The sequence below is a fragment of the Ictalurus furcatus genome, chromosome 12 (genome assembly GCF_023375685.1).
Source record: "Ictalurus furcatus strain D&B chromosome 12, Billie_1.0, whole genome shotgun sequence".
NCBI classification, from domain to species: Eukaryota; Metazoa; Chordata; class Actinopteri; order Siluriformes; family Ictaluridae; genus Ictalurus; species Ictalurus furcatus.
In genome coordinates this window covers 21169695-21196082 of record NC_071266.1, presented here as the reverse complement: position 1 = coordinate 21196082, position 26388 = coordinate 21169695, and the positions used below count along the sequence as shown (strand labels likewise).

Sequence of the window (26388 nt, the reverse complement as noted above, 5' to 3'; positions counted from 1 at the left end):
GGAAGTGTTAAACTAATGCAGGACAAATCAATCATAATGGCAATGTGTGATTTTTATCCATAACATGCAGCCCTCCTGTAGGTTATTTAGAAAAACACTATGTAGGTTAAATGCTGGTGAAGTTCAAACTGTACTTCCTGAAAAAGCTGACAATAAATCAAAACCAAGACTTTAAAATCAACAGATTTTTAAGTCAGCGTGCACACCCATTCAGAGAAATTGGTTTGTTTATAATAAAAAAAAGTCCAGAAACCAGTTACACTGTGTCAGTCTGCCTCACACTGAGGTTTTAATGATGAACTTTCGTTGTAGGTGTCGAGACTGAAGCATCAGGGTTTGTGCGAGTAAATTACGGCACTGAAAACGAAGCATCTCGCATCCCCTTGTCGAACGTTCACTCTTTTTGCTTGTTAACCAGCGTTTCTCCAAGAGCCTCCAGCACTTCTCTCTTGTAGTCTTCGAAGTCACCGTCGATGTTGTTTATCGACCGGTTTTCCACCACCCACAACTGGCACTGAGTCTCAGTAATCAACCGGGCATCGTGGCTCACGATGATCACAGCTAGAAAAGACAAGCCACAATTGTACATCTTTCACAACCAAACATACACTGACCCTTATTTATCAAGGTTGCATTGAAACGAGTGTAGATTTGCACGCACACAATGACACAAGAACAAATCTGGTGATTTGAGCGCAACTGATGGATAATACATGGACCCAAGCTCCCACCCTTGATTTTTTTCATTTACACATCATAAAGATATGAATGGTCCAGTTTATGCTCATATACTCACTGTCCACTTTATTAGGAACACCTGCAATAATCATTCATGCAATAATCTAATCAGCCAATCATTTGGCAGCAGTTCATGCAGATACAGTTCACATCAAACATCAGAATGATGAAAAAGTGTGATCTCTGTGACTTTAACCATGGCATGGTTGTTGGTGCCAAATGCTTTGAATATTTCAGAAACTGCTGTTAGAGCTCACACAGAATGGTGCAAAAAAAAAAACCCACATTGAATGAGATGTTCTTGGCTGATAGGAGTAGAACTCAATGTGGTCTTCTGCTATTGTAGCCCATCGAGCTTAAGGTTCGATGTTTTGTGCATGAAAAGATGCTTTTCTGCTCACCACGATTGTAAAGAGTGATTATTATGCGAGTTTCTACATCCTTCAGCTCAAACCAATCTGGCCATTTTCCTCTGAACTCTCTTATCAACAAGATGTTTCCACTCACTCAATGTTTTTCGCAGCATTCTGTGTAAACTCTAGAGTTTGTTGTGTGTGAAGATTAGCAGTTTATGAAATACTCAAAGCAGCCCAACATCCATGCCACGATCAACGGTCACGGAGATCACACTTTTTCTTCATTCTGATGTTTGACGTGAACTCTACCTGAAGCTCTTAACCTGTATCTGCACTATTTTGTTTTGCATTGTGCGGCTGCCACATGATTGGATTAGATAACTGCACGAATGTACAGGTGTTCCAAATAAAGTGGACGGTGAGTGTATATTTAGAATTAACATGAAACATGGCCCAAGTTATACCAATAAAAGCATTCAAGCAGACTAGTTATCCAAGATCTGACAAAAGAAGTCAATTGAGATGAAAATAATTTAGTGCAGGTGACTAAGATCAAAATCAGGTAGAAAACTGAACTGTTTTCTAAACTCACCTGCAGGTAGTTATTTATAGCTGGGTGTTAATTAATTTCACATCTCAAATAATCAGATTGAATTTAAGATTTGTTTTAAAAAATAGTCAAGTTTCCATCCTGAACAAAATAAAACTCTTATTTCATATAAAAATGCTGAAAGAAAAACAATGAGTACATAGTGAATAAAACAACATCTGGTGTGCTTTAGTGTTGATATGAAAATGATATTTATTGGCCTCAAAAAAATAATATTTCAGTGTGCTAATGTTATCTCGCCTGCCTGAAACACTACAGCCTGGTCACGGCTTTGCGGTGCCTCTTATACGGAAAGTCACCAATTACTCTTAGTAAAATTACATTTTAGTAGAAGGTTCCTGAGTGCGCAATTATGATGACATTTTTACCGTTATTCACTTACAAGCTACTTCTACACTTGCTATAATTATTAATTACATTAGCTGTGTACCACATTTAAAAAAAAAAAAAACCGCTGAATGGAAAAACTAGATGCGAATAAAATCATAAAAACGTATGCGCTCAATTGAGGCCAAAAAAGTCATGTGACTTTGCCTCAACAAATCATGTGACTGGATAATTGGCAAAAAAAAAGTAAAAATGGCGGAGAGTATGTTTGGATAGACGATTTTGTGCCAGTTTCCCTGGAAGTGACTATTTCGTTCTCTTGATCACATGGGATTGAAACGGTGCTTTAGTTGTGAATGTTTTGTGATATTCCAATTTTTCACACAAGTTAAATTTGCAACTAGGATGTAATCAGCTACAGATTTGGATTATTTAACTGCAAATCAAACATTCGTAAGGTTGTTAAGATATTACAAATTTTCACACAATTGGAACAGACATGAGTTTGATCGAACAAACATGCCAAAAGATTAAATTAATGAACGCGGAAACAATTTTTTCCAACTGATTTAACAACTTCGATGAATAAGAGCCAATGTGAGTAATGTTCATTTCTTTAGAGGGCTGTTACAGCTGAAGGTCAGTTCCAGTGAATTTCACAGAATTAAATATCATTCTCAAGTGCATATATTTAGCGTTTGTTGTGAAAACCTACCTCCTTTGTATTCATTGATGGCTTCTGATAAAGCATCGATTGACTCAATGTCCAGGTTGTTGGTGGGCTCGTCCTTGGAAATGAAATAGGAATGAAAATAGACGTAAACAGTTTATTATATTTACGCCAGATTTAACGGATGTCCTCAGACATGCTGCCATTAACCACTCACCAAAATCAGGACGTCCGGTTGGCGACAAGAAAGTTCAGCAAATACCACTCTTGCTTTCTGGCCGCCTAATAATGTGAGAAAATGTAGCAGTCAATACATGTAGTGGTTCGAAAAGACTGCGAAAAGACAGTAGAAAGAGAATCAAGTGCTCACCAGAGAGTTTAGAAATCTGTATAGTGTGCGCGTGGCTCTCTAGACCGAAGCGGCCGAGACACTTCCTGCTGTCCTGGTATGGCAGATTGAAATTCCTCTGCAGATACTCTGTGGGAGACTCCTCCATGTTCAGCTGATCAGCATACTGCTGGTTGAAGAAGCCCACTTTCTATGCACATTGAACACATCAAATCAATTCATTTCCAAAAAGGAGACCGTTTTAAGATTTTTTAAAAAGTTGATACAGTAAATTAAGGTAGGAATAAACAGGACAGGATGTGCAGTTACAGGAAAATCAACAAAAGGGCCGTGTGTGCTGGGTGACTATTATTATTATTATTATTATTTATTTTCCTAGAACAGCACATCCCAAAGTGTGTTAATATGACAGCAATTTGAAAATTATACTCTTGATCCACTTATAGCTGCATTGAACGTTGTTCCCTCACCAGCATTTCTTTGTTTCCTCTCTACTGAAGTTAATCAGATAAAAATTATGCTTAAATTACTGAGAAAATGCAGAGTTTTCCCATGGTGGCAATCTTAAAGTTACAGCTTTACTGTTACTGGAGACTCATTCCAAAATTGTTACATAAACATCTCCTTATTGAAAGCTACACCATACGGATGAAACCTCTATAATGAAACATGTCTATAATGCACTTCGATAATGCGACTAAAACAGGAATACTCCACATGTCTTAATTCGATTTGTGTTTACGTCGAGTATGACTTTAGCCGGATTAAGGTAATCAGTAATCTCTGTTTACATGGTAGTTTCTTAATCAGAGTATCGTCTTAATCGGGTTAATATTGGAAAACTGTTGTCCATGTAAACGTACTGACTGTATGGAGTATTCACTATACAAGTCCCTGTGAATTAGCCATTACTATCGAAAGGATAATGTATTAGAACAAGCACATTAATATGAACCTTCTAACCAATCAGAATCAAGAGTTTAACAGCACTGTGGTATAACAACATTTAGGAGTTTCTACTTACCAAGCGGTGATTCATCCTCATCTCGCCTTTGGTCTGAAACATAAAAGGTGGACACGCCATCAGTTACCACTGGCAGGGACTAATTTATTTACATCTGTGCTAGTTTGAGAACTGTAGACACTTTCATACACGTCTAGATCTTTTTTTTTTTTTGGTTACTACATAGGGCACCACTGTGCTACGCTTATGGCCACGTATGTCAGTATGATGCTACTTGTTACATAGCTAGCATGAAATGAAAGTTCCATTTTACAGACGAACTGGACAAGAAAAATAACACACAAGATGAGAATTTATAGAGCAGCACTTACAGGAGTCAACTTCCCTGTCAGCAGAAGTAGGAGTGTACTCTTTCCAACACCGTTTGGTCCAACTATACAAACTGGAGAGAGGAAAAATAATAACTCTGTCATTTCCTTCATTAGAAAGCTGTTCAGATATTTCTATAAATCATATCTACAGTAAATTATTATACGTCAATAATTTCTTATTAATATAACAGCTATTGCTAGTGTACCATGTAATTTCTTTTAACAATGGTGCACAAAGTTTTAAACGTGACTTACTTCGAGACTCCATATCAATACCAAATTCAACATTTCTGAACAGAGGCTTCTGACCAACGTAGCCAAAGTCCACACCTGAGAATAATAGAACAAAAAGTGAGTTTTCCTTCTTTCAGCAGGAAACAATCAAATGTACCGACTTTCAGACAGATAATATACAGTTCCCTCCATTAATATTGGCACCCTTGGTAAATATGAGCAAAGAGGGCTCTGAAGAAAAATTGTCTTTATTGTTTAACCTTGTGATCTTTTGTTCAAAGAAATTCACAAAAATACTCTGCTCAAACAATTACAAACACAATACAGGTTTATCCAAAAAAAACCAAAAAACTGTTAAATATAGGTGTGCAACAATTATTGGCACCCCTATGAATTCATGAGAGAAAAATATATTTGAAGTATATTCCCATTGATATTTTAATTTTTTTTTTTAGTACCCCTGGGTGACCAGGAACAGGAAATTGTTCAACCATGACTTCCTGTTTCACAAGGGTATAAATATGAAGTAACACATAAGCCAAATTCCCTTAGTCATTCATAACAATGGATGATAAAAGTGTTGCTCATACTGTAAATAACTCTGTCAAATATATACCTTTGTTGATATATAACATTTGGCTATTCTGACCAAACTATTAAGGCAATCCTGATTAACTAACATTTATACCACAGCACTGTTGATTTCTCAAATCTGATTGGTCAAATGATGTTAATCTGCCTGCTATAATAGCAGCTCTGACAGTTGCTTAAAGCAGCAACAAATCATCCACAGTAAACATTTGCATGTTTTTTGGTTCCTGAAATTTGTTCATAGTCAGATGAGCTGAACTAGCTGATGACGTTCTACACAATGCCACTGTCGGCATTTATACAAACATCTGTATCAGAATTTGGATTAAAACTAGAAGTGAGTGTTTATTTAATTGTATACTGTTTATTTAATTAAACATGAATCCTACCACTATGCACCTGGAAACACTGAACAACACAGGAACGTCAGTTCCGACAGTTCCTCAACCTCAGCTACATCACTCAAATTCATACTTGGTCTCAACTAGAAATGTGTGCAGGACTGTTCTTTTAATCCTACTCGTGCAATTATTTCTATTTGTACCTGTTGGTTACATTTTAACAAATTTATTTGATTCTATTTCCCAAAACGTAAACCAGTCCGTCCATACAGGAGTTTTTTGTGATGGTTGTGACCAAAAATGCATGATTTTGCTATGGCTTTTTTCAAAATCGGTGATGTAACTTGGAGGGTTTTTTTGTGGAAAATTGCTTGAATTGCAAAATTGCAATTGCACGAAATTGTCTTTCACAGTGATGTTTGTTGGTAAATAAGACCTTTTAGCTGTACTCATGTTCGATGCGTACGAATCGAAGAGGGCTTTGGCTGAATGAGTCTTCACAACGTGTCTTGGCCCAAATCTGTGGAAAATCTGCGCTAGTTTTGAAAAATTTCCACTGGATATTGTGGCGTTTGCTTGATTTTATGTAAATTTCTGTGACCGCAAAAATCACGAAATCCTGGAGGGACTAATAAACAAACAAACAAACAAAAAAACAACCCCAAATAGTGCATCTTCTATTTGTAACTGTTTAGAAAAAAAACAACCATCTGTTCAATTAGAATAATGCATTCGTATTCGGTTACATTTCTAGAGAGACACTCACTGTAGAGGCCAAGAATGGGTGGAGAGAGAGGCGGTGGGTTTGGAAAAGTGAACTTCACGGTGTATTCTTTAGGTCTTTTCAGGAGCTCTGGGGCCTCGTGACTTTCCTCTTCCTGTCCCTTCTTCTTGCCTTTCTGCTGCTTCCTAGTCAAAACCTCCTTTGTTTGTTTCTCCTGTGAAGAGATGACGAGAGGGTGCGAGGAGTCATCACAGACACGCAATAAACTGTATAAATATCAAGCAATTTGAATCCATTCAAAAACTCACAGCTTGTTTAGTGGATTTTCCTCCAGCTTTCAGCTCTTTCAGCTTTTTCTCCTGTTTCTCATACTGCTTCAGGAGCTCCTTTTGCTTCTGCACGTACATCTTCTTAAACGTCACTACAAAAACGGATTTTATATTTCAAACTCATTACTCATGCATGACCTATTGGGGAAAAATGAAAACGGATCCGGAAACTGGGTCACTCACAGTAGTTGCCCCTGTAGTAATAGAGTTTCTGGTTGTCCAGGTGAATGATATCTGTACAGACCTCGTCTAAGAAACTCTGGTCGTGGGACACAATCAGCAGGGTCTTCTTCCAGCTCTGCAGATAGCTTGAAAAAAAAAAAAAAAGAAGAAGAAGAAGAAGAAGAAAAGAGGGGAACAAGATACGAGTTAGAAGTCAAGAGTTCAGGGACACATGGTAAAGTTATTAGCTAGTCCACTGGGCTAGTGAAAGCTCCAACATGCTGCCCAGTCCCATGTTTTCATTACAAGCCTAAGCTGGATAATAAGCCAAACATTACTAAAGGAAAAAATAATGGTGCAGAAAACAAAAAACATCCAGCGAGTGGCAGTCGTGCGGGCAGAAACGCCTTGTTGATGAGAGAATGGCCAGACTGGTTCAAGTGGACAGGAAGTCTTCTATATTTCAAGTAACCAATCTTTACAACTGCGCTGAGCAGAAAAGCATCTCAAAACCTCTAGAGACTGTTGAGCATGAACATTGTAGGAAATCAGCAGTTTCTGTAATACTCAAACCAGCCCAATTAAACATTTTCCCCCGTTCTGATGTTTCATGTGATGTGAACATTAACTGAAGCGCTCAACCTGCACGATTGTATGCATTGCCCTGCTGCCACCTGATTGGATAATTTCATGAATTAGCAGGGGTTTATCATAAAGTCGCTGGTGAGAGTACATAATAAATGAAGTCTATTGATTCTAGGTTCACAGTTTACAGAAAACTTGACGACTGAATTTGTTAAGACTTCAGGTTGGAGTGTGATGCAGCATTAAATTTGCATGAGAAGAAGAAGAAAATTTGAATTTTTCCTTAACCCTTTCCTAAATACATGCAAATAACAGCTGTAGTTTGTACAGAATCGCAATTCTTCGTTTTCGAATCTCTCTCTCTCTCTTTTTTTTTTTTTAAACCAAGAGCAGAAAGTGAGGCATTACTTGTTGAGCCAGATGACAGCATTGAGGTCGAGGTGGTTGGTTGGCTCGTCCAGCATCAACAGGGTGGGCTCCATGAACAGAGCTCTGTAAAGCGATCATGTCATAATGTCATAAATAACCGAGTCATTCCGTCAAAACTCAAGACAGACATCGATCGAATTGATACAATTTCCTGCTTTGGCTACTGATAGCTTTCATACCTGGCGAGTGATACTCTCATCCTCCAGCCACCTGAAAACTTCTTAGTGGGTCTGTTCTGCATTTCAGAGGTGAAGCCCAAACCAGCCAGGATCCTGCGAGCCTTGGGCTCTGCTGCCGCTGCTCCGATTGCCCTCAGCTCCTCATACACCTGACAGAGATGATGAGATGATCACGTACACATTTTCTACACAGCGTGCAATATAAAGCATAAATGATACATGAAGAGGAAATAAAATGCATTTTAACAGCGCAAATGTGCGAGTCCATTCATTTCCAGGAGCTCAATATGACTTTATAAAGCCGGTTGTGTTTGTGCCACTCGACAAAACTTAATCGCAGACGGCTGTTTTGTGTAACACAGTCTGTCCCGTCTCTCTCACATCTGTGTTTTTAAAGGATGATGGACGTGATGGACCACTGAAACGAATATAAAAAGTTAAAAGCTCATGACGAACTTTAGTTGTGGTTGTAGGAGGTTTACTCAACACTCAATGATGAAGAATACTACTTCCAGGTTCTGTGCAGCACATTCAAGAAAACAACCCCACGGAAAACTGTGAAAGCAAAACAGAAAGCCTCTGACCTTCTCTAGTCTCTCAGAGGCACTGTCCTCGCCCTTCTCAAGCAAGGCCTGCAGCCTCTTCTCCTCCTCCAGCAACTTCAGACGCCTCGTGTCCGCCTTCAGCACAGCCTGCACGGCCGGAGTGTCATCAGCGACCACCTCTGAGAAAGAGCACAGCTATTCAGTATAACGACGAAGAAAAATAGACGGACGTGAAGTGGGGCTTATGTCGGCCTGTACAATCAGCAAAAAAAGATAAAGAGAAGATCACGCATTTGAAAGAACGCATTAATGTACACTACCGGTCAAAAGTTTAGACACACTCAGAGAGTGCGTTTACACGGACAACAATAATCCACTATTAACCAGATTAAAACAATACTCAGATTAAGAAACTATCATGTAAACAGCAATTTTTAATTACCTTAATCCGATTAAGGTCATACTCGAAGTAAACACAAATCGAATTAAGACATGTGGAGTATTCCTGTTACAGCAAACAAGAGAGCACGGCTGCGTCCCAAACCGTGTACGGTTTGGGACGCAGCCCACAGCTTCAAGCAGTCGTCTATTACCACATATAGCATGACAAATAATTAACCGCGCTGGAAGCGTTCGTAAAAATTAAAAATAAAAACACCCAAAACTATATACATGGTACCATAACGATGACGAACTGTATGTTAATACGTGAAATTCTGGAGGGACGTCGGACGGCGTGGCGCGGTGATGTAATGACGTGCGCCGTTAATCTAATTATGTTCTATACCATGTAAAACGGGTACATGAAAGGAGTATTCTAAAAGCGACTCATGTAAACACCTTAATCACATTATTATCTTACTCAGAGTAAGGTCAATAATTAGATTACTGCTGTCCATGTAAACGTAGTCAATCTTTATTTTTATCCCCCAACCCCCATCAAAACTCTGGAGTAACACTAATGGAACTAAGGGAATTATATTGTGATAAAAAAATCCAAAATAAATCAAAATAATTTAATATTTTATCATCTTCAAAGTAGACGCCATTTTTGCCTAGAACTTCCAGAAATGTGTTCTTGCCACTTTTTCAACTGATTTCTTGAGGAATTTCCCTGAGATGTTTTCTAAACAGTATTAAAGGAGTTCACCTATGCCGGACTCTTATCGGCTTCTTTTCGGAAATATCTCTCTCCGAGTCGTCCGTTTAAATAAATATTTTTTTGTAAATAAAATGTTAGTTTTCTAATGAAAGAAATGAATATGTCAGAACGATTATATTTTTGTCTACAACACCGATTTCACACATTTAATCACACACCTTCAGATCAAAAGCTTTTTAAGATCATGAGAAACATTTCAGTCGAGTGTCCACAAACTTTTGACCAGTAGTGTATACCTGCGATTTGTCTAGCAGTCAGAGACGCTATTATAGAAAATTAAATCAACACCGTGTGACGGAGCAGAATTGTGAATTCAGCAGCGCTATTTCCAACATGAATTTCCAAATTCGACAGCGCTGTCGTATACAGAAAAATCTGTACCTTGTTCACAGAGCAGCACATCGATATTAGGAGGAATGCTGAGAGCTCTGTTGGAAATGTGCTTCAGTAACGTGGTTTTTCCTTTCCTAGAAAAACACCAGAGTGGAAGGCAGGAATTAAAAGCAGATATCAACGACTGTGACATTCCTTGCATTTTTCCACACGATGTACAGCCTGTTATTATCAAATGGAGCCATTTTTATTATCGCGAACTACTAACCCGTTTGGTCCAACCAGACCGTAGCGGCGACCGGCTACGATCAGAAGATCAGCGTTGACAAAAAGCTCCTTCCCGTGAGCCGAGATGCTGAATCTCTCCAGCTGTGATACGACAGAACACGCAAGAGCGTCAGGACTGTTTAAACCCACAGCCTACATGTCTCACCTTTTTAAAAGCTCCATTATATTTTACATTCGTTTATACCCTTGTATAATATTGCGTTGATTCAGTAGATAGATATATAGATATTTAAGAGTAGTCTCATGATTAGCAGTTTGATAGTAACGTTTATAAACAGACTGAATACAAAACTAGCATTCTGCTTAATAAATGAAGACTCATTCATCGACAAAATGTGAAAATAGTTCATTGATCGACGAATGTCGATGCAGCATCACAGTCAACACACGTGTGAACTTCTGTTATTAGTTCGAACACGCATTAACTTGATACCAAGTAAACGAAATAGCAGTATGGTGCTGCTCACATAGGTTAAAAACCCTGAAATATAGTACATAAAATGGTATTGCTTTTCATTAGTCACATACAGAAAATGTACCACACTGAAAAGCAAAGCCACTGTATTGCTCTTATGTTGCTGTAATAATCTCTTTAATAACGAGCTGGGTATTCATTTTAAGAATGAAGTGGTGATCTTGTGGTAGATGTGAATGTGAAGCACCTTTAAAATCAATCCATGCTGTTGCATGTACACTTCAAAGAAAAAAATTATAATTCCACACATTTTAGAATAATAATAAAGTCATCAAAACTCTGGAGTAACACAAACGGAGCTATGGGAATTATGTTGTGATAAAAAATAAAAATTAAAAAAAACATCCACAATATATCAAAATAATTGAATATTTTAGCATCTTCAAAGTAGACCTCATTTTTGACTAGAATTTCCAGAAATGTATTCTTGGTATTTTCCTCAACCAATTTCTTGAGGAATTTCCCTGAGATGCTTTTTAAACAGTATTAAAGGAGTTCACACCTACGCCGGACTCTTATCGGCTGCTTTTCGGAATATTTCCCTTCGAGTCATCCGTTTAAATAAATATATTTTTTGTAAATAAGATGTTAGTTTTCTAATGAAAGAAATGAATATGTCGGAACGATTATATTTTTGCCTACAACACTGATTTCAAACATTTAATCATACACCTTTAAATCAAAAGCTTTTTAAGATCATGAGAAACATTTCAGTCGAGTGTCATATATATATATATATATGTGTGTGTGTGTGTGTGTGTGTGTGTGTATATATTATATATATATATATATATATATGACTAAAATACAGCTCACAGCAGGTCCTAAGAATTATGTATTCAAATCCTAACAGATTAGTGAACCTACATTTTAACATGCTCACATTTGTGAACCTTGAAAAGAAATGGAGAATACAGAGACAGACGAGCTCAACAAAGCTCGATTAAGAACTGACCTTTATATCAGAGGCGTTCTCCAGCATGGCTTGCCTTGAGGACAGCTCAGCCTGAGAGACTGAGAAATCTCCCTCTGTGGCGTTCTGAGCACGGACACTAGCCACCTGCCGCTCGTACTCCATCTGTGAAGCAACACCCTGGTCATTTATTCATACAGAGATTAAATAGCTCTCTAGTTCAGTTGTGTCTGTTCTCAGGACATGTACCAGCTTCTTTTTCTTCTTCTTCTCCTTTTTACTCAGGTTGGCATAGGGGTCTTCCTGCTGATCTTTACTCTGCTCTGCAACAAGAGCGTCCTCTGCACTCTACCATCAAGGGGAGGAAAAAAAACAAAACAAGGATTGTAAACACAGGGGGGAAAAATAGCAGGGTTACAAGGAGTAAAGTTAAGCAGTGTGGATACCCTCATGGTGTCATTGTCATCGCTTTTCTCTTCCTCATCCTCACTAGGAGGTTGCCGAGCAGGCTTGCCTTTCTGAAAGGGAACCGAAGGAAAGGGAAAATGACAACTGCTTCTCGGCTCTTGGTTTCGTCATACCAAATAAACACCTATGAGCTGTTTTAAAGCCGAGATGCTAAGAATGTTTTTAATAAGTGTTAAAGTGCCCTGACCTTTGGCTGTTCTTTCTTTACAGCAGCCTTCTGAGGTTTTTCCTCCATCTCCTCATCCTCGTCCTGCAAACATCCGTTCATTGTGTTTAAGTTACTCCACTATTATTATTATTATTATTATTTAAAAAAAAGAGCACAGTAAGCGCAAAAGCGTAGACACCATCGGGCAATCTACAATTATACAGCGAAAGTCAAAGGGTGCAGTTTTACTGTATTGCAGTTCAGGGCCGAGCAAATCATGTGCAAGGTGCAAACGTTCACTGATTCTCCAGGGGGGTGTAAACTTTTGAGCAGGGTGCGCAGTGTAAATTGTTATTATTTTGTCGTAGCTTTGTTCTAAGTTCTGATGAGCAGAACTAAATGGGGGGAAAAAGATCTTTAAACAAAATAACTTACAGAGATCATCCTGTTCAAAAGTTTACACCCCCCTGTAGTCTTAATGTATCGTGTTGCCTTCTTGAGCATCAGTGAACGTTTGCACATTTTGTAATAGTCATAGCTTAATCCTCTCCTGATAATATCTCTGAAAGCATCATCACCAGATGCAAACATTTGGGCATTACACCTAAAGACATTATTTGAGTCTGGCTAGTGTATTGTGTCAGTTGTATTAGCAGTAGTGTTGTATAACAGGTTTTGTGCTGCACTGTACTGTATTTTGCTTTTTGAAATATATGAAATACATGAAATATATAAAGCAACTGGAGGAATGTATTTTCAAACAACCCTATTGCTTTAACAGCCATATTTAGAAATATATCTCATTGTTACTTTGCTTAATTGAAAGCCACGTGTGAAAGCTCTACAGCTGAGAAGCTAACGTGTGACCGAGAGTCAAGATTCAACAGCCGGTGAGTCAGTGAACCGCTAAATTCCTCACCTTAGATGCTTTGCTGCCTGTTTTCTTGTTCTTCACCCCCTTCTTGTCATTCTCAACCTTTTTCTCCAGCTCCTCGTCAGGTTCCTCATCAGATCCCTGTTAGGACATGAGCTCAGAGAAATGAGAACAGAGAACCCCAACACGACCTTTTTTTTTTTTCTCCTTCGAAAGAACATCTTTAATACACCTTCTGTGGCCTTTTAAATCATGTGAATATAAGTTTCCAGGAAGTGACCGTGCCAGATAAAAAGAAGACGGTTATGGAAAGAGTTGTTAGTACGTGGTATATACTGTACATTGATGTTCTGTAACATGTAGAAAATAAAATAAAAGTTAAAATGGTTAAATCAGGAAATGAAAAAGAGAAAGAAACATTCCCATGTACCCACCTTAGATTTCTTAGTCTTAGCCTTATCATTTTTCTTTCCTCTGGAAACCTCCTGAATTACATACATACACATATTTTGGCACATATTAGATACAGGTGCAAGAACAGAAAGGTTTCCAGGTACTACTGCTCAGTTATGCTGTGTAGGTAAGCAGATGTGTGGCAGTCTGGGAAAACCCATTAGTCGTTGGGACTGAGACAACCGTTGCTACATGATGTTGAGCTCCATCTTTTCACACTGAGGGACTCGTACACAACTATTACAAAAGGTGCTGATGCTCAAGAAGGCAAAATGATGTATTAAGAGACGGGGGGTGTAAACTTTTGTTATTATTTTGTCTTCTGGGAAGACATAAGTAAATATCTTATGTAGCTTCTGAAGGGCAGTACTAAATAAAACATAAATAAATAAATAAATAAATAAATAAATAAAGACCTTTAAACAAAATGTGTAAACTGTATTTTACTAAGACAACATGGAAATGTTTTTTTTTTTTTGTTTACTGTCTTGCCTTGGTTATCTTACAGCAAAGATCATGTTGGGTAATGAGCCAGTTTAATAAACGCAGTGAAAATGTCCGCTATGCAATCAACGTTATTTCAATGAGATTTTATCAATTCTGACTTATGGCGTTAATTAGACATTAAATACTGGAATCTTACTTGAGATTGAGATATGTGCACAATTTCAGTACTTTTAATAAATAAATAAATACATAAATACATAATATATAGTAGAAAATGCTAACAATTCACTGCATAAAGGGTTTTCTCCAGCCACCACACATATTTCATAGAAGTACCTCTCTGACAGAACGCTAGAATTATTTATAATTCATCATAATAAGCATCATATAAAATTTTTTTATATCAATTGTAGTTATGTTCACAGGTAATTTCACAAAGAGAGAGAAGGATAAAGATTTGAGACTTATTGATTAACAGGAAAATAAATGGAGGTGTAAAAAATAAATAAATAAATAAATAAATAAATCAAAATTTCTGGCTGTTAACCTTCATGTTGGCTGATTTTTTTGCCAGTATGTTTTTACAAGGTACAGTTCATTAAAAAAAATCTTATAGAACACTTTCCAGTAGAGGTCGACCGATAGTGGATTTTACAGATATCGATTACTAAGCCGGGCGGTACCTACCTGCTGATAACCGATTAATCAACCCATAGTTTTTCAAATTGATACTGAACGAAAACGTAATACTCATCGTTGAATTTTATTACAAAAATAAAATTCTCCATGACTGGAGAATGGACTGCTCCATGAAAAGGTGCTGTACTTTTTAAAAATGAAGTAAATATATAAATATTAATATATATTAAAGTAAATAATAGATATACATCCAAACTGAACCAAAATGTAACGATACAAACAACAAATAAATAGAAATAGATGTATCCAAAATGAAAAAATAAAACACTTCTAATAACACAACAAAATTGGTCAGTGATAGTTTTTATTTCACCTCTAGAGGCCGCTCTCGTACTGTATAATGGCAGCGGACTCTTCTCAGCCGCTCCCGCACTTAACAAAAAACCGATCAATCGGTCAACCTCTACTTTCCAGGGATATAATACCACGCCCCCCCCCCCCGACATCTAATACCTTCTCAAATACTTGAAACCCCGGAGAATATTACAAAAAGTATACCCGCTCACCTTAGAGTTTTTCTTATTTTTAGGTTTATCATCATCAATGTCATCATCGTCACCATCTGCATCGTCCTCTTCATCACTCTGCCCCTGGCTCAGGGCAGCGAATATGTTGCCACCCTAAAAGCAAGATATATGTTGTCAAACTAGAGCGCATACACACACACCAATGTTTCATACAAAGAGCTATTTGTGTTCAAAACTCTATCACTGTCCTGTCATGGGAAAGTCTTATGACAGTGAACCGTGCAGCTTATCTGTACTATTCTGTACTTTTCCAGAGAACCTGAGGGAAGGACAGTTTATAGCAATTATAACGTAGACTGATAACTAGAACTAAATTGTATCAGAGACATTTCACAACATTAAATGTAACCATAAATGATAAAAAGTACAACAAGTAATTCTTTAAAAAATATTAATAATAGTCCTTGCTAAATTGATGTTGCATAAAGAGGACTAAATCAACTTTGGAGTGGTTACATTTGCTTTGCATTGCAGACATCATGCCCCATCGGGTTTTATTATTATTTACTTTGCACTCTCAACTCTCTCAATGAGGGCTTCAGGCTTTTCCCAGAGGCCTGAAGTAGTTCCTACATATGCTGAGCGGTCTCTTAGAAATAGGTTCACTTGTATGCATCAACTCCCCCATTTATATCTGTTCCACAAATAGGTTTTAAGCACAAGTCAAAAAGTCTTTAAGATCCTGAGAAAGACATTTAATTCCATGAGGTTTGTCCAAAACTTCAGCTGCGTCCACATATCCCTATTACCCCACTATACAGTAGACAAAAAGCAGTACGCCAATGGAGTAGCATGTTAAAATTCATAAAACAGTAGGGGAGAAATAGCCAGACAACCTGCTTCTTCTGCCAAGATTCTGCAGTATAGAAGCAATGGACACTACGCTATCCCATAAGGCAACGGGACTGACGTGGAAGAGCTGTCCGAATCAAAAATTCCAAAAGGCAGCACGTCGGCTATTTTTAAGCGCAAGTGCTATAGGTATTAAACGTTGTTCCTTGTGGTTAAACTGTACTTGTTTAACAACACCTGAGTAAACTGTTAACTCGTTGAAGGTTTAAACAAGAAAGAAAAAAAAAAACAGTTGCAATCTGGCAGGCTCATTAAGTATTTGCGGTCATGTAGGTCACATGACAATGTGGCAGACGTAATATGTTTATATTGTATTTATACTGCACACATACACTAATCAGTATGTACTGTATCATTTATGGCATTTGGCAGATGCCCTTATCCAGAGCGACTTACATATATCTCATATCACATATACAACTGAGCAGCTGAGGGTTAAGGGCCTTGCTCAAGGGCTCAGCAGTGGCAGCTTGGTGGTGCTGAGAAGGTCATTTGAACTCATTACCTTCTGGTCAGAAGTCCAATGTCTTAGCTACCTAGAAGAAGCACAGTGAAATTCTTTTCTTCGCACATCCCAGCTTGTTAGGAAGTCAGAGCACAAGGTACGATAAAGCCACGATACGGCACCCCTAGAGCAGAAAGGTTTAAGCGGTGCTAGGGCTTGAACCCCCCGACCTTCTAACCCAAAGCCTTAACCATTGAGCCACCGCTGCCCAAATCAACGGCCGAGCAGTAGGTACTGAATCGAACGCAGTACACGACTTCGGACGCAGCCTCTGACTTCACTGTAACCGTTAAACATGCATTCCCATTTAAGAATATATATATATATATATATATATTTAAAAAAAAAGCTACTTTGTGAAAGCTCACCTTGTTTCTCTTTCCACCTTTCACAGGAGCTGCTATTACTGTAATCAAAGTGTACAGCAGGTTAATCAGAACGAATAAGAATTGGGTTTAAATAGGTTTCTAAAATAATAAGACTTGCATTGCATAACTTTAATGCCTTTCATTAAATAAGCCAAACACAAAAGCTCTCAAGTTTATGACATTACCGTCTTCCTCTTCCTCATCGCTTGGTTGGACAGACAGTTTCTTGAGTCGCTGCATGACGTCTTCATCTTCATCCTCCACGTCCGCAGCTTTCCCTTTCCGCCGGTCCTTCTTTTTCTTTTGAGGCTAATGCGTATACAGTATAATATACAGTATAATATACAGGTTCAAGTGCCAACTTAGTCTAATCCAGGGGTGGGCAATCTTATCCGGAAAGGGCCGGTGTGGGTGCAGGTTTTCATTCCAACCAAGCAGGAGGCACACCTGATTCCACCTGTTTAATCAGTTGATCTTGGCTTTCAATAGATTCAGGTGTGGCTTCTGCTTGGTTGGAATGAAAACCTGCACCCACACCGGCCCTTTCCGGATAAGACTGCCCACCCCTGCTCCAATTCATATCATCATGTGAAAAGAAACTAGTCGATTATAGACCTCCATGGAATCCATTTGATCTTTTGCCAAATTTTTTCCTCACAATTTTGGACTTTGTCTGGATTCTTACATATAGAACTGTACATTTTGGAAGAAAAAAACATAATTAATGCATACATTCGTTTTGTTACTGTTTAGTGCATGTATTTCTTTTGATACCAGTACGGTTCTTACTGGATGGATGGATGGATGGAAGCATATTATTTATTTAATAACAGAACCTCTTACACACAGAAGAATGATCCAAGATGGTGGATCACTCTGAGCTAGCATATGTTACCAGTAGAAAACCAGTCATGTTACTTGCTGATTACAAATGTAAAGGCTGCCACTGGGTTCAACCACTGTAGCTTTAATATTGCAGGTATTTTACCTGTATTCAGAGTTGAAGAGTTAGGAGTTCATTAATAGAAGTTAATAAAAGAAACTACTACAATCCTAAGAGTTGCGCATGCTGGGTGGAGTCTGACTAGCATAAAGGCGTGTCTTAGATACGGACTGATTTAACTTAAGCCCATTATCTTGCTTGATATCAATTTAAGCATGGAGCAGGAAGAAGTCCAGCGCCTCTGACTGACAGTCTGTTTTAACCACAATGTTACTTTGGAATTTCTGCTTATTTAGGCTGTAAATACTCTTTATAATGTATCAAATACCAGTAACTGGACTCACATCCCATGTAAATATTGTAATCACATTTGGATTTAAGTTGCTGATTCTTTTTAAATGGAAGGAAGTCTTGTTTCATCTGTGAACGCAAAATCTAAATGGTGCTAAAGTTAAACCATTCCTTTCGGTTTTTTTTTCCTTAAACATCTGACTTGAATGAAAACCGAGTGTGCCTCAAATTCAGTTTGCATTTATTTCCCACGTTAAGGTTATCTCTGTCTTAACAAGACCTCGTTTGGGACACCATAGAGCAAATATGTCTGTGGTTTGATGAAATCAGGGATGGTGACCAGACTGACTTTATCATCATCGTCGTACCTGCTTTCCTTGTGTCTCTTTCACTGCTGGCTCTTCAGTCTTCTCTGCCTTACTTTCCGAGGACAGCTCATCGAAGAACTACAGAAAATCATAAAAAATACAAACAAACCAACCCATGGCTGTTAGACTTAAGTGTGTAGGGGTGAACATACTTGATTATGGGTGGGTAAAGCCACTGTGACGTCATCCCAAAAATATCTCATGTACAATGTCACATTTAACCAAAGTGTAAAGTTACTGTTTTTCACTTACACTCTTCTTCCCTTTCTTGTCTTTCTTTCCTTTCTTGACAACTTTGTCTGATTGGGGAGAAAAAAACAACAACAACATTAAAGGTGGTATTTGTGAAATACCACAATTGAAATGCTGATGAAACATGCAGTATTTGTACAGGAGAAAAGTATGTATTTATATATATATATATATATATATATATATATATATATATATATATATATATATATATATATATACGCACACACACACACACATACACACAGTATATCACAAAAGTGAGTACACCCCTCACAGTTTTGTAAATATTTGATTATATCTTCTCATGTGACAACACTGAAGAAATGACACTTTGCTACAATGTAAAGTAGTGAGTGTACAGATTGCGTAACAGTGTAAATTTGCTGCCCCCTCAAAATAACTCAACACACAGCCATTAATGTCTAAACCGCTGCCAACAAAAGTGAGTACACCCCTGAGTGAAAATGTCCAAATTGGGCCCAATTAGCCATTTTCCCTTCCCGGTGTCATGTGACTTGTTAGTGTTACAAGGTCTCAGGTGTGAATGGGGAGCAGATGTGTTAAATTTGGTGTCATCGCTCTCACACTCCCTCATACTGGTCACTGGAAGTTTAACATGGCACCTCATGGCAAAGAACTCTCTGAGGATCTGAAAAAATAATTGTTGTAAAGATGGCCTAGGCTATAAGAAGATTGCCAAGACCCTGACACTGAGCTGCAGCACGGTGGCCGAGACCATATAGCGGTTTAACAGGACAGGTTCTATTCAGAACAGGCCTCGCCATGGTCGACCAAAGAAGTTGAGTGCACGTGCTCAGCGTCATATCCAGAGGTTGCCTTTGGGAAATAGACGTATGAGTGCTGCTGAGGAGTACAAAGACAAGTGTGTCTTGCCTACAGTCAAGCATGGTGGTGGGAGTGTCATGGTCTGGGGCTGCATGAGTGCTGCCGGCACTGGGGAGCTACAGTTCATTGAGGGAACCATGAATGCCTACATGTACTGTGACATACTGAAGCAGAGCATGATCAGTATGCAGTATTCCAGCATGATAACAACCCCAAACACACCTCCAAGACGACCACTGCCTTGCTAAAGAAGCTGAGGGTGAAGGTGATGGACTGGCCAAGCATGTCTCCAGACCTAAACCCTATTGAGCATCTGTGGGGCATCCTCAAACGGAAGGTGGAGGAGCACAAGGTCTCTAACATCCACCAGCTCCGTGATATCGTCATGGAGGAGTGGAAGAGGACTCCAGTGGCAACCTGTGAAGCTCTGGTGAACTCCATGCCCAAGGGGCTTAAGGCAGTGCTGGAAAATAATGGTGGCCACACAGAATATTGACTCTTTGGGCCCAATTTGGACATTTTCACTTAGGGGTGTACTCACTTTTGTTGGCAGTGGTTTAGACATTAATGGCTGTGTGTTGAGTTATTTTGACGGGACAGCAAATTTACACTGTTACACAAGCTGTACAGTCAATACTTTACATTGTAGCAAAGTGTCATTTCTTCAGTGTTGTCACATGAAAAGATATAACACACATATATAGATCTACTTAGCATATATATATATATATATATATATATATATATATATATATATATATATATAATATACACACACACACACATACATATACAAAAATGACATACACACAGATGTGTGTATTGTCATTCATATTATATATAAACTGTAGTTAAGTAGACCAGATGATGATGATGATGCAATGCTCCTGATTAAGCTCATACTGAAGTGCTCCATAGTTGAGCAATAGAGAATCAGACATCTGTGTAGATCACACAACAGACTGCTTCTTATTATCAACTCCTATTTCTAATCCTAACTGTCCAACATATAAAACATGTCGGTTTGTTATCAGATAAATAAGCAACGCCTCTGCCCGACGTTATAACCGCTAGTTTTGATATGTAACGTTAGCTGATCTTTCTGATTTCAGATCATGTGCCGAATAACTTTACTCTTTACCTGACTGGGATTCCTCGTCTCCCTCCCACTCCGCCACATCTTTAGATTTCTTGGGCATATTTTCGTCGACCGTTAAATTAATGAAAGGGTGATTAGGTGGTGAAGTTGATGCGTAGATTACTCTCTGTACGGTAGAACAGCGCACATGCGGCCTACACTTCCCTGCTCGCTACACAAGAGCACCACAGAGTTTCAGAAGCCGGTAGTTTGGAAAATGACAGCGCCAATAGAGGCTGGAGGAAGGAACTGCAGATGTACGGAGGCAGTCACGGCGCTTCAGGGTATGGCCAGATATAGACACAGCTGGCTTTAGGGTATGGCCAGATATATGTATAGCTGACTTTAGGGTATGGCCAGATACTGATAAAGCTGACTTTAGGGTATGGCCAGATACTGATAAAGCTGACTTTAGGGTATGGCCAGATATTGATATAGCTGACTTTAGGATATTTCCAAATATCGGTATAGGTGACTTTAGGATATTTCCAAATATCGGTATAGCTGACTTTAGGGTATGGGCAGATATTGATATAGCTGACTTTAGGGTATTTCCAAATATCGGTATAGCTGACTTTAGGGTATGGCCAGATATATGTATAGCTGACTTTATGGTATGGGCAGATATTGATAAAGCTGACTTTAGGGTATGGCCAGATATTGGTATAGCTGACATTAGGGTATGGCCAGATATCTGTATAGATGACTTTAGGGTATGGCCAGAAATAGGCATGGCCTCCTTGAGGGTATGGCCAGAAATATGTATGGGTGACTTTAGGGTATGGGCAGATATTGGTATAGCTGACTTTAGGGTATGGTCAGATATTGGTATAGCTGACTTTAGGGTATGGTCAGATATTGGTAGAGCTGACTTTAACATATGGCCAGAAATAGGCATGGCCTCCTTTAGGGTATGGCCAGAAACATGTATGGCCACCTTTCGTCACCTCTAGGCTGGATTACTGTAATGCCTTACTGTCTGGATGTTCCAGTAGGAGCATAAACAAACTCCAGTTAGTCCAGAATGAGGCTACAAGAGTCCTTACTAGAACCAGAAATTATGACCACATCACTCCTATCTTATCCACACTGCGTTGGCTCCCAGTAAAATTTCATATTGATTATAAAATACTACTATTGACCTATAAAGCACTGAATGGTCTCACGTCACAGCACCTGAGAGAACTTTTAGTCTTTTACGATCCACCACGCCTACTTCGATCAAAAGGTGCAGGCTATTTGTTGATACCTTAAACAGTGAAGGCTACAGCAGGGGAAGAGCTTTCTCTTACAAAGCCCCACAGTTATGGAACAGCCTTCCAATTAGTGTTTGGGAATCAGACACAGTCTCAGTGTTTACGTCCAGGCTGAAAACATATTTGTTTAGTCAAGCTTTTTGTGAATAGTTTTTTTCTTAGGTATAGGAGCAGATCTAGAGGCCTCGCAGGCATAGAATATTGTAGTGAACTGGGATGTTTGGATGCTGTCGCTCCCCACTTTCACTCGTTCACCCAGGTTTGTTGATGGTGGAGTGGTTGGTTGCCTTATGTCCCGGGGCTCCCTCATGTCTGTGTTGCCTTCTGGCTCTCCATTTTAGTTATGCTGTCATAGCTAGTCTTGCCGGAGTCCCTGCTTGCACTCACGCAAAGTACATTGTCCTTAACCATTACGGGACAAAAAGCATAAATAATAATCTCTCCCTGTCTCTCCCTCCCTCATTGTGTCGAGTTACATATGATACTCCTGATATACCAGTGATCCTGACCTGCCTGATCCATCCTGATGCCCTACTTCTGGTTGGAGTTCTCATCATTTGGAAGTTACATGCTGATGATGATGATGGCCCCCACATGGTGCAGCCTAAAGATCACTGAGATTGCTGAGGATGGTACCACTTAAAAACCATAAATATGGATTTGGACCTCAATTCATATGAACAATTATGCTGTGATGGCTAGGACTACAATTGCTATGATATCTTTAGTACTGCAATTACTACAAACAGTTTTGCAATCAAGTCTCCATCAGCGAACAGTAGAAAAGTTCAACAAAATAGACTTCATGTAAAAACTGTACTGAATTTTCCTGGTTACACAATTACACTATTTGAGCATGTAGTATTAGCACATTTATAGAAGGGACTTATTTATAATTATACTATCTGGTGTCACCCAGATGAGGATGGGTTCCCTTTTTGAGTCTGGTTCCTCTCAAGGTTTCTTCCTTATTTTGTCTCAGGGAGTTTTTCCTTGCCACAGTTGCCTCTGGTTTGCATATTAGGGACAAATTCATACATTTAAATTTTATATTCGGAATTCATTTATTTTTGTAAAGCTGCTTTGGGACAATGTCTATTGTTAAAAAAAACTTTAGGGTATGGTCAGATTTAGGTATGGCTGACTTTAGCGTATGACCAGCTTTAGTTATGGCTGACTTTAGGGTATGGCCATGTTTACTTATGGCCTACTTTAGGGTATGGTCAGCTTTAGGTATGGCTGACTCTAGTGTATGGTCAGGTTTAGTTATGGCTGACATTAGGGTATGGCCCACCTTGTTAATGGGTGATATTAGAGTATGGCCACTTAGTTATGGACGACTTTATGTTATAGCCAATGTCAGGTCATGGCCAGGTATGGATATAGCCAACTTTAGTGAATGTCCAGCTGACTTTAGGTTATAGCCAGTTTTGGCTATGGTCAGCTTTAATGAAGGGCAAGTTTTGGTTATGGGTGACTTTAAGTTATGGGCAGTTTTGGTTATGGGTGACTTTAAGGTATGCACAGCTTGAGTTATGGCTGACTTTAAGGTATAGGCAGCTTTAGGAATGGACTTCTTTAAGCTATGGGCGTCTTCAGGTACACAACTAAGAGGTATGTCTGACTATAGTCCATGCCCAAAATTAGGGAGTTTTAGATTAACCCAATAGAATGGCGCAGGAATGACGTCATTTTGTATGCCGAAACGAGTTAGCATTTTAGCCCCTCCGGTTCCATCGTCCTGAAGTCAGTGGGTTTTTTGAATGTGATTTTGGTTAAAAGCCTGAAATAAGGTATGTTGTGAACACAAACTCAAAATATTTTCATGTTTTTTCTACGATATATACTACACCAGTAATACCCTACTCATTATTTTTTGCTAAATGGGACTACAGACGTTGTCGGGGACATTAAACGTCATCACGCCGAACAGGAAAAAAAACTTTGCAGATAAACTGGTTCAGGTTTGCTGTGCACAATTCCCCCACATTCACAGAGTAAATCCGTGTTATGGAAAATGTTTTTAAATCAAGTTTGGAAGAGTAGTCGGAAGCTTGGGGATGGTGACGTTGAAGTTGAGCGACCGTGGTGTAGTTCGTTTCTAGCATATAGTTAGCGTTTTGTGTTCAGGCTTCAATCTTCATAAAAGTTGTATTCATTTGTGAAAATTATCTTGATGGACAAAACGTGTTAGTATCGTAAACTTCTTTTGGTCACAGAGCTTTTTTTAATTTCATTTATTTTTTTTGCGATAATCCAAAAGCCTTTGGGAAAATCCTATTCGGTTTTTGCGATGCTAACTTCCGGGTTCCGGTACAAAATCCCTGTGCTAGTCAATTGAGTTTCAAGCTATATTGGTTTCCTTCAGTTTATATTTGTGTCATGTATTGTGGGCTATTTTATGTACATTCATGACATATAATCCCAATTCATTCCATTTCATTTCCAGGCTGTAACACCTGTCGTGGAAATTAGACAACACTCGCAGACTCGTCCTCTGGAGGTAAAAAAAGGCTTATTACAGAAAGATGGTTAATACAGGATAGAATAATGAGAGCGCATGTAAAAACCCTTGTACTAAACCACTACTATATATATGAAACTCAGAGCATGACATAATTCTGTGTACCGATAAGAAGCAGTTTGAGGCAGTTCAAACAGGCTTTGTTTTAGGATCTTGGACAGACAAACCTTGAACAGAAGAACATGTTTGTGTCTCTGTAAGCAGATAAACATTCTGTACTGAACACGAACAAGAACAAACTTATTACAAATTAAAAATGAGTAATTTCCCTCACATTTCCCCATTTTACCATTACAAAATATGATAAATTAACAGAGAATTTTCACTGGAGATTATCATCATCACTACCGCGTCTGAGTCCTGTTTGAACGTAGGGACGTGGCCTTTTCTACCTTCAAACCTCAACCCATGTTATGAGTTGCGCAAACAGCGTGAACAATTTAAAAAAAAAATTTTTTTATAGAGAAACCAATGCTTTATCGCAACTGTCATTCCCCCTTTTGACGCATGGTCCCTGCCATCATATAACCTATAGGTTCAATAGAGCAAACCTTAAGAATGTAGAAGAGTTTACCTGTGAGCGTGAGTCCACATACAGCAATTTGGTAGGAGTTACAGTTTTCTCTTCCCTTTCTAAAAAATAAATAAATAATAATAATTTTTTTTTATCTCAGTAGAATTTACTTGTGCGTTAAATTTGCCAAATGTATCATGTACAGCTGATATGATGGAATGAGTCAATGGGGCATGCCGCTTGATAATAACCCACCGCAAAAATACTGCACCTCTTGCGCTTCTTAATAAGTACTCTTTTTACTTATTTATTACTTGAACCGGACTCTTTCCGTTAGCAAATATTTTTACCGTGATTATCTCTCTCTATATATAGCCGTCAGTGTATATCTTCGTTTTGAAGCTATGATCTAAGAAACACCCATCTCTCTGCCGTCGCAGAGGCGAAGTACCTGGAACTTCTTATAAGAAATCGCTCCATGTAATACTTCTCCCAATGTAATATGTGCATTTCTTATATCATTAACTCCCTTCCATAGAGACAGCAATACACAATGACTTCATAAAATTCTAATTCTAAATTCTTGATGATTCCTACCAGTCAGTGGTAAGGCTGCATCGGTCTTTCGCTCTGCACAATAAAGGACAAACCGCCTACGCGTCAACACAGACTTCAGGGTGAAACTTTTCTACAAGCGTCCTCTGGTTTTGCTTGTTGTCCAGAAAAGCTGAAAAGATTTGCGCAGCCCACCCAGGGACGTCAAATTGTCGTGGAAATTAGACAATACTCGCAGACTCGTCTTCTGAAGGTAAAAAGGTTTATTACAGAAAGATGGTTAATACAGGATAGAATAAAGCAGGATAGAATAATGAGAGCGCTCTGAAGCCCTTGTACTAAACCACTACTATATATATGAAACGCAGAACATGACACAATTCTGTGTACCAATAAGAAGCAGTTTGAGGCAGTTCAAACAGGCTTTGTTTTAGGATCTTGGACAGACAAACCTTGAACAGAAGAACATGTTTGTGTCTCTGTAAGCAGATAAACATTCTGTACTGATCTCAGTGACATGACATGGCCTTCTTAGGCGTTGTCCTCAGATGAACAAGAACAAACTTATTACACAGTGAAAATGAGTAATTTCCCTCACACACCGAATAATGTGGCAAAGTTTGAGGGGGTAAATACTTATGCACCGCACTGTAAAGTTCAATGACGTGAAGCTATGTTAGCA

The 26388-nt window shown here is 38.7% G+C and overlaps 2 protein-coding genes across 6 annotated transcripts in view; one reads left to right on the top strand and one right to left on the bottom strand.

Moving 5' to 3' along the window:
* Positions 1-256: 256 nt before the first annotated feature.
* On the bottom strand, positions 257-25646 carry abcf1 (ATP-binding cassette, sub-family F (GCN20), member 1). Of its 3 annotated transcripts, XM_053638937.1 has the most exons (28): positions 25603-25646; positions 25212-25270; positions 18871-18917; positions 18619-18696; positions 17202-17325; positions 17017-17054; positions 15271-15384; positions 13600-13650; positions 13211-13306; positions 12331-12393; positions 12122-12193; positions 11925-12023; positions 11718-11840; positions 10268-10368; positions 10048-10133; positions 8544-8683; positions 7960-8108; positions 7760-7843; positions 6788-6912; positions 6584-6696; positions 6318-6489; positions 4641-4715; positions 4386-4456; positions 4075-4107; positions 3072-3240; positions 2919-2983; positions 2747-2819; positions 257-561 (listed from the first exon to the last, which is right to left on the bottom strand). In XM_053638937.1, exons 1-28 carry the CDS (start codon positions 25629-25631, stop codon positions 395-397), a joined length of 2616 nt encoding a protein of 871 aa, XP_053494912.1. In that variant the 5' UTR covers positions 25632-25646; the 3' UTR covers positions 257-394. The 3 variants fall into 3 exon arrangements, with proteins under 3 accessions (XP_053494912.1, XP_053494914.1, XP_053494913.1); XM_053638939.1 differs by lacking the exon at positions 13600-13650; XM_053638938.1 differs by lacking the exons at positions 25212-25270; positions 25603-25646 and adding an exon at positions 20861-21048.
* c12h6orf136 (chromosome 12 C6orf136 homolog) overlaps positions 24090-26388 on the top strand; it is a 14409-nt gene continuing 12110 nt past the window's right edge. For 2 of the 3 annotated variants that reach the window (XR_008387416.1, XM_053638945.1), the window contains exons 1-2: positions 24090-24616; positions 25752-25959. The gene's annotated coding sequence lies outside the window, so the exon portion shown is untranslated. The remainder of the gene's footprint in view (positions 24617-25751; positions 25960-26388) is intronic. The other variant, XM_053638947.1, reaches the window with a different exon arrangement.

Bases quoted from the DNA above. Each gene is read 5' to 3' on its own strand.
- abcf1 (XM_053638937.1), bottom strand. From the start codon at position 25,631: ATGGAGCGATTTCTTATAAGAAGTTCCAG. The intron at 18,918-25,211 runs GTAAACTCTTCT...CTCCCCAATCAG, and splicing joins ATGTGGACTCACGCTCACAG to ACAAAGTTGTCAAGAAAGGA. The intron at 6,490-6,583 runs GTGAGTTTTTGA...ATCTCTTCACAG, and splicing joins GAAAATCCACTAAACAAGCT to GAGAAACAAACAAAGGAGGT.